Source organism: Loxodonta africana, chromosome 9 (assembly GCF_030014295.1).
Source record: "Loxodonta africana isolate mLoxAfr1 chromosome 9, mLoxAfr1.hap2, whole genome shotgun sequence".
Classification (NCBI taxonomy): domain Eukaryota; kingdom Metazoa; phylum Chordata; class Mammalia; order Proboscidea; family Elephantidae; genus Loxodonta; species Loxodonta africana.
Window position 1 is genome coordinate 67,202,538 of NC_087350.1, and position 12,360 is coordinate 67,214,897.

Here is a 12,360-nt window from a genome sequence, read left to right on the forward strand (position 1 = left end):
CTCCTTTTTGTAGAAGAAGTAAAGAGAGGCTAAGGGTTACACAGCCAGCAAGTGGAGATCCCGGGTTTGAACTTGGGAAGTAGAATGCTGGCTCAAGCTCATGTCCTTAGTTACATTTCTCTGCCCTGTCGGGATGTTAATGATGGCTTTAGAACCTCATGCCAATTCTATGGACTACCTAAGGCTGATGGAGATGAATTTAAAAAATATTTATTAAGCAACCTACTAGGTGCCAGGCACTATTCTAGGCATGCAGAATACAGTGGGTAACAAATAATACCCTTGCATCATGGAACTTACATTCTAGTCAGGGACTAAGAATGTAATGTAATGAAAAAAATATAAGTCTTTGTTTAATTGCTCAAAAAAACAAATTCTCCTCAAACATCACCTTCTATGGGAAGTTTAAAACGAACTCCCTAGTGTGAAAGTTAAATACCCACCCCCGCATATGCTCCCATAGACCCTCCCATGATGGGAGCTCTCCCATCATTTTATAATTGACAGCTACTTGTCTGTGTTTTCCAGTGGCCTACAAAAAGCTTCATCTCCATGTCCTCAGGCCTAGCCTGAGATTATTTAAGAATAGAGGGAAAATGGGGATACTTTAATGACCCACAAGAATGAGGCCAGTGGAGAATAAGAGATGAGCAGGACCACTGGGCATGCCTGTGAAGACTGGTACTGCACAAGGACACTTGGCCAAGGGAGCAAAGGGGGCTGAAGTCCAGCCAGCGGCCTTTCCAAGTGGTGGCCCCTGTGTCGAACTGCGCCCTACTCAGAGGGGCACCTTTGTCTAATTTGTACAAAGAAGCCATGTAGTTCAGCAGTGGTCCTGACTGTGGCTCGTGTTTAGAGATGGCTGGTCCTTCAGCCTGGACCTGGCTAAGATGGTAACCCTCATGCCACATACCATGGTGACGCTTAAAAACCTTTCTCCAGGCCTCCAAATCAGTGTGACATTCTTTGCTGGCTGGTGTGTCCCTGTATCCTCACAGATAACTCTCTGTGTACTGGCAATATTCAGACATTATTCACTTTTTTTCTTTGACTTTCTACATGGCAGGAACAAAATTGAGACCTCGAGATCCCTGGAGGGGATATCATTCCAATAGATATTCTACTTCAAAGGTGATAAAAAGTGTTTCCGCCATTAGGAAAGGCTGGACAGGGAGGTGGGAGATGCCTCTGGTTAGCAGAAAGCACAGGGGTTTCATCACTCCACACTCGGTTCTGGGTAATTCATACTTAGGCCTCTTAGTTTCCTCGGACTACCATATCTAAGTACCACAAACTGGATAGCTTTAAACAACAGAAATGTACATTGTCTCACGGTTCTGGAGGCTAGAAGTACAAATCAGGGTATTGGCCATGTAAATTTCTTCTGAGGGCTCTGAGAGAGAAACTATTCACTGTTCACACCTCTCTCCTAACTTCCGATGGTTCCCAGCAATTCTTGGCATTCTTCAGCTTGGAGATGTTATCTTCACATGGGCCTTTCCTTTGTGTGTCTCTTCTACTCTTTTATAAGGACACCATTCAGATTGGGTTAGGACACACTCTACTCTCCTATGGCCTCATGTCAACTGGTAACATCTTCAAAGGCCCCATTTCCAAACAAGGTCACATTCACAGGCACTAGGGCTTGGGACTTCAACATATTTTTGGGGGGACAAAGCAAAGAATGTTATCCCAATCTGGAGGCCTGGAGAAAGGCTTTTAAGCACTACCATATTATGTGGCACGAGGGTTATCATCTTAGCCAGATCCAGGCTGAAGGATCTGTCATTTCTAAACAAGAGTTCAATCCATAGCAGCCTCCATTACTCAATTCTTCATCCTGTACATATGACTAAACAGGTGTTAATATGTGTTAAAAATTGTTTCTTGAAATGGGGACAGGAAAAAAGGAAGTAGGGCAAACCCTCCTAATAATTCTGTCCTGAACCTAACCCATCTGTTATTGCACACCCCTTTCCTCTCACCTAGCCTGATATTCCCACTGCTAAGATTTTACACCACTGGGGAAGGGCTCTAAAGGAATCTTTGACGTCAGAAGTTGTTCTTGAAGTGGGAGAAGGAAAAGGAGTGTTTCTTCTCGTGTCCTTGCACGAATTTGGCAGGGAACGGGTATTCTAGGATCTGAGACGGTTTGTGCATCTCATTGCCCATCTGCCACCTTGGAGAGCTGGAGACCTGGTCCTGAGGGAAGGAGACACTGGGAAGGCTGGTAGAGGCAGGCCTTGCAGTGGTGAGCATTAAGCAGCCTCAGCTCCCATAGAATCTTTTCTGGGGTCTAAGCCATGAAAAGAGGGGACACAGAGTGGGGTTTCATCCAGAAGATGAACTTGGCTCTGGGACTGGTGATGGTGGTGTCACATCAGCCTGTCTAAGGGTATCTGTTGCCCTTCAAAGCTGCCACCAGACTCACTAGTGTAAGATCTCCATAGTGTACGATCACAGGCTGCCCTGGGTGGAAAGGACCCAAGAATTCATCTGATCCACCACCCTCAGAGTACACAATTCATGAAAACCATAGAAGAAAATATCAAGAGGAGGCTTGATGTTTTTGCCCCATTAAGAAGGCAGAGGGATTAGAACATTACAGGTTCTATATACAGTGATTTTAAATTGGAAAAGTACTATTTTCAAAGCTTTTTGTGGAGGGGAAACTTGGGGCGTGGCAATTATAGGTAGAAAAGTCTAAAACCAGCTGCCAAGAAAGTTTACTTTGCATAATTCCTTCCATTGTAGCAATTGTTCCAAGGGCTGTGAAGGGCAAGCATCCCCTAAATTTGGCTTTCATATGGTCTCAGCGTATGCAATGACATTCTCCCACTGTTTTCAGAGTTGTGGACACTTTAAGCCCAATCTACAATCAGACTAATACCAAGGAGATCAGAATGAGGTTTACAAACCCCACTTAGGCACAATGCTGGGGGTGTATCAGGTAAGATCACCTGCTTTGCCACTAAGAGACACACAAGCAAGACTGCAAAATGCTTGAGTGCATTAATTGCTTTCTCCCTGTTTCCTTTCAAAACTGACCACAAACCATCAGTGTCCAGATTTCCAAGGTTATGAAGAGGGACTTTTTCTGTGATCCCAGGAGGGGAGGGCAGGGCAGGGTAGGGACCAGAAAGTAAACAGAAATTGGAGGGAAAATAACTTTGATTCTAAAAGGGGGGATCCTTTGTAATAATGAGAGTTGTTTCAATACAGACTTGGGTGTTACTTTGTGAGGAAGTGAGTTTCCTGTCCGTTTCGGCCTTCCCGGAGACACTGCCTACTGACTCCACTCACTGGGTTCACTGCAAATCCAAGCATCAGAGAGGAGCTGATGGAGATAATATCTCAGTTACACACACCCCATGGCCCTATGATTTTATGAGCTGTCATAAAGTCACTGTCTTTGAAAATCAGTACAGCACTGGATGTAAACAAACAACCAGTTCTTTTAACTTAGAACTCACTTTTACGGCTCAGTGCTTGAGACAGGCCCAACATCCATTATTTTCAAGCAAATGAGATACTTTATGTCATTCTGCACTAAAAGTCATTATTGTTTCATCATAAATCTTTTTAGGGCATATTCTGAAGCTACTTGATGGAGTGATTTTCCTCATGGTGTTAACACCAGTAATTCCAGGCTTTAGAGCAGTAGTTCTCAACTGGGGGCAATTTTGCCTCCCAGGGGACATTTGGAAGTATCTAGAGAGGTAGAGAGATTTTTGATTGTCATTGCCAGGGGAGGAAGGGGTGCTACTGGCATCTAGTGAGTGGAGGCCAGGGATGCTGCTAAACATCCTGCAGTACACAGGACAAGGCCCCACAACAAATAATCATCTGGCCTGAAGTGTCATTAGTACTGCTATTGGGAAACCCTGCTCTAAAGGAATGGATGGGAAACAATAACAGTAGCACTACTCTTACCTTCTGAGTGCAGTCTTGTAATTGGAAGTTCACAAATGTACATTATCTCTACTCATTACAACAGTTATGCATGGTGGATATTGTTATCCTCAATGCACAGATGGGAAAACTCAAGTCCAGAGAGGTTACACGGCTTGGCCAAGATTGAACGCAGAATGACCTTGGTTCAAACCGAAGTCAGGTGAACTCTGAAATCTCGGTTCCTAATCAGTATGCTATGCTGAGAACCCTTTAGATAACCAACACTGTTTCCAGCAGAGATTTTAGGCTGAGATAAAGCCAACAAAGTGCAGTTGGGAGCAAAGAGCTTTGGAAAGAGAAAGAAGGTAGCCAAGTCCAAAATAAAAACTGTACTTCCTGAAATAACCTGAGGGCCACTCAAAATGGGTTGAAGCCCAGCACCTCCTGGATCTTCGTGCATTGCTACACTGCTTTGAGAAGAAGCATTCATGGGAGTTCATCTGATAGGAGCACGTTACCTGTCCACCCTTCTCCATCATGAGTGTGTTTCACGGAATATCACAGCTCTCATAACGTTTTAGCTTAAAATAACAACAACTTTTATTGGGATTTGGAGAATATGCTTTGGTGTTCAGGCAGAGCCGAGTTCAAATCCTTGCTCTTTCACTTATTAACTGGGTTATTTTGGGCAAGTTACTTCACCCCCTAAGCCTCAGTTTTCCCAACTGTACTGTTGGCATCATCATCCTCACTACCTCATGGGAGTGTTATGAGGATTAAGTGAGAAAATTAATGAATTAAATGAAGGCAAAAAGAACTGGGCCAGAACCCGCAGCAGAGTAAGATATCAACAAATATAGATGATATTATCATGGTATTAGGTCTATTTCGGTGACATAAAAAGAAAACAGGGCTGCATTGGTGAATGTGGCTGTGTGGGGCCGGGAACCAGGCTGGGAATGTACACATGTGGGGTGTCAATGTGGAGAGCTCCACTCCCTGCTGTGAAAGAACAGTGCATCCCAGAATCAAAAATAGCAAGGACGGAGAAGACAATGAATCCCAAGCAAGTGTTCTGTGTGATTTCAGTGAACATTTCTGTGGTTGCTTTTTCTGAAACAGTTATTTGTGGGTGACTGTCATTATTTTGGTTGCCAGAATTCAAAAGCATAACATACACATGTTTATGCCCGATATTTCCAGTCTTCTGCTTTGGTCCTCTTAAGAATGTGGAAAATAAAGTGAATCCTGCTATCCGCCAGAGACCAGCAGAAGCACTCAGAGAATCTCAGGTCAGAAACAGAAATGGATCAGTTCACTTACATCTTGGATTTTCTTTTTAAAAAGTTACATGGACCTATCACGGACCATGGGTTAGCCACTAGGACTTCAACATTTTATTCAATGAATATTTGATATGATATACTTTAGAAATGACAGTTGTACAGATGAATTAGTCATTTCTGTGATGTATCAGTTACTCATATGTGGGGCTTTTGTTTCCTCAGAAATTAACCTCTTCCTCCAATTCTGACCCACCTCTAAAACCACTTCCTTCCAAAACAGTGACATTTCTCTACACAGGTTTGTTTGTTCAGAAAAGGGCTCTACAGCCACCTCCCTCCCACCCCCCCGCCAAATCAGAAAATCTCAAAATACCAGAGCTGGAAGGGCCTGAGAGAATTCTCACTGAAGAGGTGGGGAAACTGAGGTCAGAGAGAGTGAGAGATTTGCCCAAGGCCACACAGGAAATTATCAGCAGAGCTAGAATTAACACCCTGGCTTTGCAACTGCTTGTTCCACTTTCATTTAATACTCCGTGATGTTTCTCATCTTCACTGGGGTAATTCTAAAGGGAGGGGGGCAAATTTTCTCTATATTTCTCACTAATCAAAGAAAATTATGAATATGTATTTCAAAAACTTGAATAATATTTGATGGAATTAGAAAGAGAATCCTAAGTGGCAAAATGCAACAAGACTTGTTGATCGGAGCAGCCGTGAGGTGGACAGAGCTAATTGTGGGTCAAACTATCTCATCTTTCCAAGAGCATCAGCATGAGGCCCAGGTATGGTCCTCAGGGACCCATCACATACAGAAATGGCAAAGACAATGGTTGACAATGGACCCAAACCCAGAAACAAGTCCCTTAGGCTTTCTTTTTTTTAATTTTTATTGTGTTTTAAGTGAAAGTTTACAAATCAAGTCAGTCTCTCACACAAAAAGTTATATATACCTTGCTACATACTCCCAATTGCTCTCCCCCTAATGAGACAGCCTGCTTCCTCCCTCTACTCTCTCTTTTTGTGTCCATTTCTCCAGCTTCTAACCCCCTCTACCCTCTCCCTTAGGCTTTCTTAATATGGTACTCCCAAAGGGAAAGAAAACATACAAAATATACGACATTCTAACTTTCAAAAAAGAAATATGTACAGATTTTGCTTTCAACATCCAACCTTATTTGGCCTATTTCATCTCTAGTTTCTAGTGAGCCAAGAATATAATCAACAGATGACCATGCTGACATTATCCAGGGAAAAGCCGTCCAAAAGAATGACAATCTACTTCTCCACTGTAGCAAGCAAGTTTTCTTCTCCCTTTCCAACCACTGTGACGTAGTCATTTCAAGGCCATATCACTCTTAATTTCAGCCAGAAATCTTTAGGAAATAGTAGAATTTTCTGGCCGTTGGGAAAGTAGTGAGCTTTCCTGACCTGTATTATTTTTAGTCTGGTAAACCAAAAAAAAAAAAAAACCAAGGCTGTTTCTAATCAAGTTCAGTTGAAAGCTTGGCTCCACTGTAGGGCTATGAAGGAGAAAACCTAACTCTATGCCAGAGCTACTCCCCAAAGCAGATTTCAAATTTCCTTGAGGCAAAGCACTAAGGCTTAAAATCAATCTGAAATCAAAGGTAATGGTTGTTCTTCTTTACCAGTTGTGTGAAATCAGTTTTCTTATAAACACTATTCTTACTTCTCTTTGGAGGTTTCTAGATATTAAAATGGGATTTCACTTATGGTCTATCCTTTCTCCATTTACAGCAATAGTTCTTGAACCTGACTGTACAATAGATTTATATGGAGCACCCTTTAAAAAACAAAGATTCCAGGGCTCCTCATCTGGGCCACTGAACTGAATTTCCTGGAATGAGGCCTGGGAATCCTACAGCACTGTAAAGGATCTTAGGATCAGATAGAAAGGTGCTTATATTCTTCTTAAAGCTGTCTACGGAAATAGACATATGTCTAAGTGCAATTTCTCAAGCTTTATTTGAAGTCCATTGATCATTTACGGAACTGTCCAGGCATAAAGAATGAAGTCTTTGTCTAAAGCCTATACCCCTGTAGCTCTGAGTTAGGTTGCTATTATCTTTTCCTTTTCTAAACTAACTAACCCAGAGTTCCCTAAGTCTTTCCTTGTAGGAATTCTCTCTGTTCTTTGATTACAATTCTTTATTCCTCCTTCGGTTTCTTTAAGCTGTTATTGGTTAACCAATAGGAACTAGAATACCTCCAGGGCACTACTGTACTAATATATTTTATAGTTTGAAAATAGTTCACATATCTACCTAGAAAAATCTAATTATTGCCAGGGAATGACTTAGACTAGTGGAGTACAAATCTAAAAATCTACAGATTAGTGTCTTACTTCAAATGAAGAAAGCTTTCTTTAGAGCTTCTGACACTTTCTGGAATTCCTATCATATGAAGATCAGATCCTGAATTTGATCTCCAAGTCACACATATTTTCTGTTATTTTTTTCACTTTCCCTTTGAATGCATGAGTTTTTTTAGACTGTCTTTTTTTTTCTCATTAATTTGCATTTCTGTAGTTTCCCTAATGCTGGTCAGTATCTCCCTTGCAGTTTTCAATTCAACAATCATGTTTCCGGAAGGCTGAATTATTAGCCCCCATTCTTCGCTCCTCCCTGTATCTGTGCTCTTTGCCACCTAACTCTGGCGTTTTTTCTACTAACGGTTGAGCGTGTCTCCTCCTATTGATTTTGGCCCTGGCAATGGGATTTGCTTTGGCTAAAGGCCTCTGGGTAGTTCCGAGCCTAGACTGTATTTCTGCTCTGCCTGCTTGTACATCTGTCATTGCCATAAGAAGAAAATGTCCTGGCTAGGTCCTTAGTCCAGGGAGAATAAGAGCAGACTCGATCCAACTTACAGCTTAGGGCCACTCAGCCTCAGCTCAGCCTGAGTTAGCAGAGCCACCCAGCCAATCCTCACAGACCGTGTAACACTGTAGGATGCTTATGTTTACAATAAGTCTTTAGAGCTATTCAAGTGACATCCTGGACTACAGGAAACTTGCTTGGGTGCCTGCTGAGTATCCTTTGGGGAGGAGGGAGAGAGCAACTTCTTCCTTCCCATGGGACTGAAGCTTAAAGATGCTAAACATACTGGTAGAGAAGATGAGAGTAAGGTGAAGGGAAGCAGAAAGTGACTTTCAGAATAAGTAGAAACTCACTCCCTCGGGAGGCCCTGAGGAGGAAATGGCACCCTTGGCAGCCCCACTCCCACAGAAAGCAGCTCCAAGGAACACAGCCTGTCCCCCAGCAAGATGGCCAAAGCCATGCCTGGGGCAGAAGGAAATGTCCCCTGAATTCCAGCCTGTGTACTCCTCTATCACTTTAGGCTATTCAGACTTCTTTCTTCCAACATGGGCATATTTGTACCTTAAATGGGCTCAGAGGGAATACTTGCATAAATTAAGCCAGCTCTTTATTCTGTTGTCTCAGAAGATAAAAAGAGTTTTTCTTTTTTTTTCTTCTGAGTATAGTTATGCCTAACTGAACGAACTATAACCCAGCCCCGAACTTTGACATCTCACTCTGATAGTCTATGCAGCCAAAGCTGCGTCTCAAGACTCTCCCACTATGTGTAATGGCTTATCTTGCAGGTGAGTTACCACCTATTAGGCCACAATAACAAGATATTTGTATTCAAGCCAAGATAAAGCTGCCAATTTGATTGGAAAATCACGTTTCCCAATGCCATTTAAGAAAAACAAAAGAGATCATATAGCTAATTTTACTCTATTTTCCAAATCCTTGCTGTTCTCTGTCTATAATAACATCTATTGAAGTGAATGCGGACGTCAGGCTCGGTAAGAAAAGATATCCAGGTTTTATAAAAATTACTTTTGAATCAAGCTGTCTGCCACCAGTGAGTACACTGTCTCCCTCCAATCAATCCACCCCAGAGGGGTCCTGGAATTTTCACATTGGTTTCTCTACTCCTGTCTGGAACTCCTCAGCAGTTCATCACTGGGCAACCCTGAACTTGAACCGCAATTCCCGATAGGAATGGACTGTGCCCAGGCCACGTGGTTTCTAGGATTTTGCCAAGTCGGGGTGGAAATTAATGTCCCAGGCCTCCTCTGCATTGCAGGGCTCCCCAGGAGCACGGTATACCCGATCCCATTTCTTTCATTCAACGAAGAGTTCATGGAGATTTGGCTTTGTGCCAGACACATCTGTTATGATTGTGTAAAACCAGTAAGAAAGGAATAGTGTCAACTGTCACTACAGCTGAAAGCAACCAGGCATTTCCACTTTGAGACCTAAAAACAAATTTTCTATAAAACCACGTTGCAAAGCTGTCTTTTCCTCTCCCATTTGCTGTCAACATTTCCAATAATCCTTGGCTCCCTCCTCTTATCTAACACACAGCAAGCTGAGCTACTTCTGAGAAAAGGAAACCTCTGAGGCTCAGCACTCTGAGCTTCTTCATCCTGACCCATCCCCTTTCTATCTTCTGGGCTTCTAACAAGAAGTCCTATCCTTTCCTTCTTTCTGTGACCCTGGAAGTATCTGTTCTCACAAGCTTGACTTTAGTATTTATAGGATTACAATGTTCTCCTTCCAATGTCTCACACACCCACATACACATACCAAAAAACAAAAACAAACTGATTGCCTTTGAGTCAATTCGAACTCACAGCTACCCTAGAAGACAGAGTAGAACTGCCCCAGAAGGTTGCCAAGGAGCGGCTCGTGGATTCAAACTTTCAACCTTTTGGTTAGCAGCTGAGAACAGTGTAGTCTTTACCCTTCGTATTTTAAGAAAGAGTGTGTTTTTTTGTGTGTGTATATCACACACCCACGCATATATGTATATACATGTGTGTATTTGCATATGTATGCATATGCACTCACACACACACACTTTTTCTTGGCTGGTTTCCTCTATAAGTAAAGTTTCACCAAGCTGCTCTGAGAGCTCTCTAAAGGCCATTAGGGCCCAAGCAAGGCAAGGATGTGAGCTGAAGTACACCTTTGGAGCTCACAGTCTGCTCACTTTTCCCTTTGGTGTCCTGCTTTTCCACTATTGGAGTCCCCTAGGTGCCCTCAGAGTTCGTATTTGCTCTTGGGTATAGATGGCTATTAGCCATTGCCCTTTGTACCTTAAAAGTGCTCATAACCTCAAGATGAAGCTCCCAGGGTGCATTTCAGGCAGGATTTGGTAGGTGGGGTGGAGGAGGAGATTGGTCCAAAGGCACCCACACTTACCACCTCCTTCCCCTCTCTGGCTAGGTGTGCTGGAACCCCTGATAACTACAGTTCACAAGTACGAACTCTATGAGCATGGTCAGCCACTTGCCACAGGGAGGCCACTTATCTTCCAGACTCAACTGTTCAAACCTGTTTGACCTGCAGACAAAGCAGTTAATTTCTAGAGGGCAAGGCACATAATTCACAGGAGTGTCCTCTCTGGCCCTCACTCAGTACTTTTGTGTTCTTCATTTCAATTCTAAGACCCTTGACAACAGTCTTCTCATTTCAAAATAGATCAGATACAGAAATTAGAGAACAAAACTACTACAACACCAATAAAAGCTAACAGCCTGACTCAAAAGAGGAAAAAGACAAAAGCTGATACAAGAGCTGACAATGGGGCATTAAATGAAGAGACAAGCTGCTTACACACCTAGTTGTCCCATGACAACATAGCTGTGCTGTATCACAGCCCAATACAGTGATTGGTATTGAGAGTCATAACTCTGGGTCTTCTAGAAAAGTTTCAGTGATATTCAATGTGCTGTTTAAGAGCGTAATTCTAAAGCACCAGGAAAAGGTGATGGCATTGAGAAAGGCCCCCTAGAAGTGAGATGTGGTTACTCCACTTTCACACCACAATATGCTGTCCCTCCTACCTCTGAATGTTATCTTCAAGTTGCTTGACTCTGAACTCATCCTCCTCAGACTGCCGCCTCCTGGCTTCCTCCTCTTCAGCAGTTCCCGCGGGCATACCCTGCAGCAGCCATTTTTCCCGAAGCACTTTGGACTGTGAGAATGTGGGAAAGAGAAGAGACAGGATGATATCTTTCAGTCTATGCCCTCCTCTTCATCCACAGTGCCACCATTTTAGCCCCGCCCCTCATCGTTGCTCACCTGGGTCACTGCCATCACCTCCTCCCTAATTTGGGTCCCTATTTCCCTCCAGCCCAACTTTCAGAGAACCACCACAGGGATTTATTTCTGTGTTTTCTACTACTGAAAAAGTGAAAATATACAGAAAAAGAAGAAACTGTGTAATGAATGCCCATATGACCTACGGTGCGATGGATTGCTTTTATAATGGCCTTTCTCACCACAGTCTTGTAACTCCCACCAAATGACTGGGTAGGACCATGCAAAGAAGGTGTATAGAACCCTAATGAGGGGATTAGTCAGTTTTGCCATCCCTCTAGGTTTAAAATAAGCCATTCCCAAGGCTGAAAGGGGGGACCTCACCATCACCAAGAAAAGAGAGACAGGAATGAAATGCATTCTTTGGACTTGGGGCCCCTGTGCTGAGAATCTCTTAGACCCAGGAGACAGAGAGAGAGCTATAACACCAGAGATGGCAAGAGGTGGCGAGAAGCAGCAGAAGCAGAAGCAAGAGAACCAGGAGACCAGCGCAAGACAGTGAGTCGGCTTCCTGACCGTGGAGTAAGGCAGTTATAATAGGTGCACCGAAACACAAAGTGAGAGGGCTGAGAGCCTTCAGGTGGAGGCTCTGCAGCATTGGAGCTAGGCTTGCTGAACCATGGAGCAAGAGAGCTGAGTGGCTTTGGGCAGGAGGCTTGCTGGCAGAGGTGGGGTGCCTTCAGGCACTTGTTGGTAGAGCTAAAAAGCGTTGTAAAAATTGCCCGAGGAGGACAGAGGCTGGGCCAAGGGGCTGAGGGGCCAAAGGCCAGATAGAGGCCTGCTTGAGGATATGACTGAAAAGAGGCTGTCTTGATCAAAGAACTGTACCCTAAATTGTAATCTGTTACTTCCCTAATAAACACCATAACTGTAGGTATAGTTTGTGAGTTTTATGTGGCCCTTGCAATGAATTATCAAACCCAGCAGAGAAGTAGAGAGTGCCATGGAGGAATGGATGCTGTCAGAATTGGTGAAAAGGTTGGAGAGAGGAGGCATGTCTGACCTCCACCTCACAGGAATCAGTCTTGGGCTGTTGATCTTGATTCTCC

The 12,360-nt window shown here is 43.4% G+C and overlaps 1 protein-coding gene across 3 annotated transcripts in view; it reads right to left on the bottom strand.

Annotated features, from left to right (window-relative positions):
- Positions 1-12,360, bottom strand: part of PALM2AKAP2 (PALM2 and AKAP2 fusion) — a 401,677-nt gene that overhangs the window by 261,173 nt on the left and 128,144 nt on the right. For all 3 annotated transcript variants that reach the window (XM_064291625.1, XM_064291624.1, XM_010587767.3), the window contains exon 3: positions 11,056-11,186. In XM_064291625.1, the coding sequence (XP_064147695.1) occupies positions 11,056-11,186 (131 nt within the window). The remainder of the gene's footprint in view (positions 1-11,055; positions 11,187-12,360) is intronic.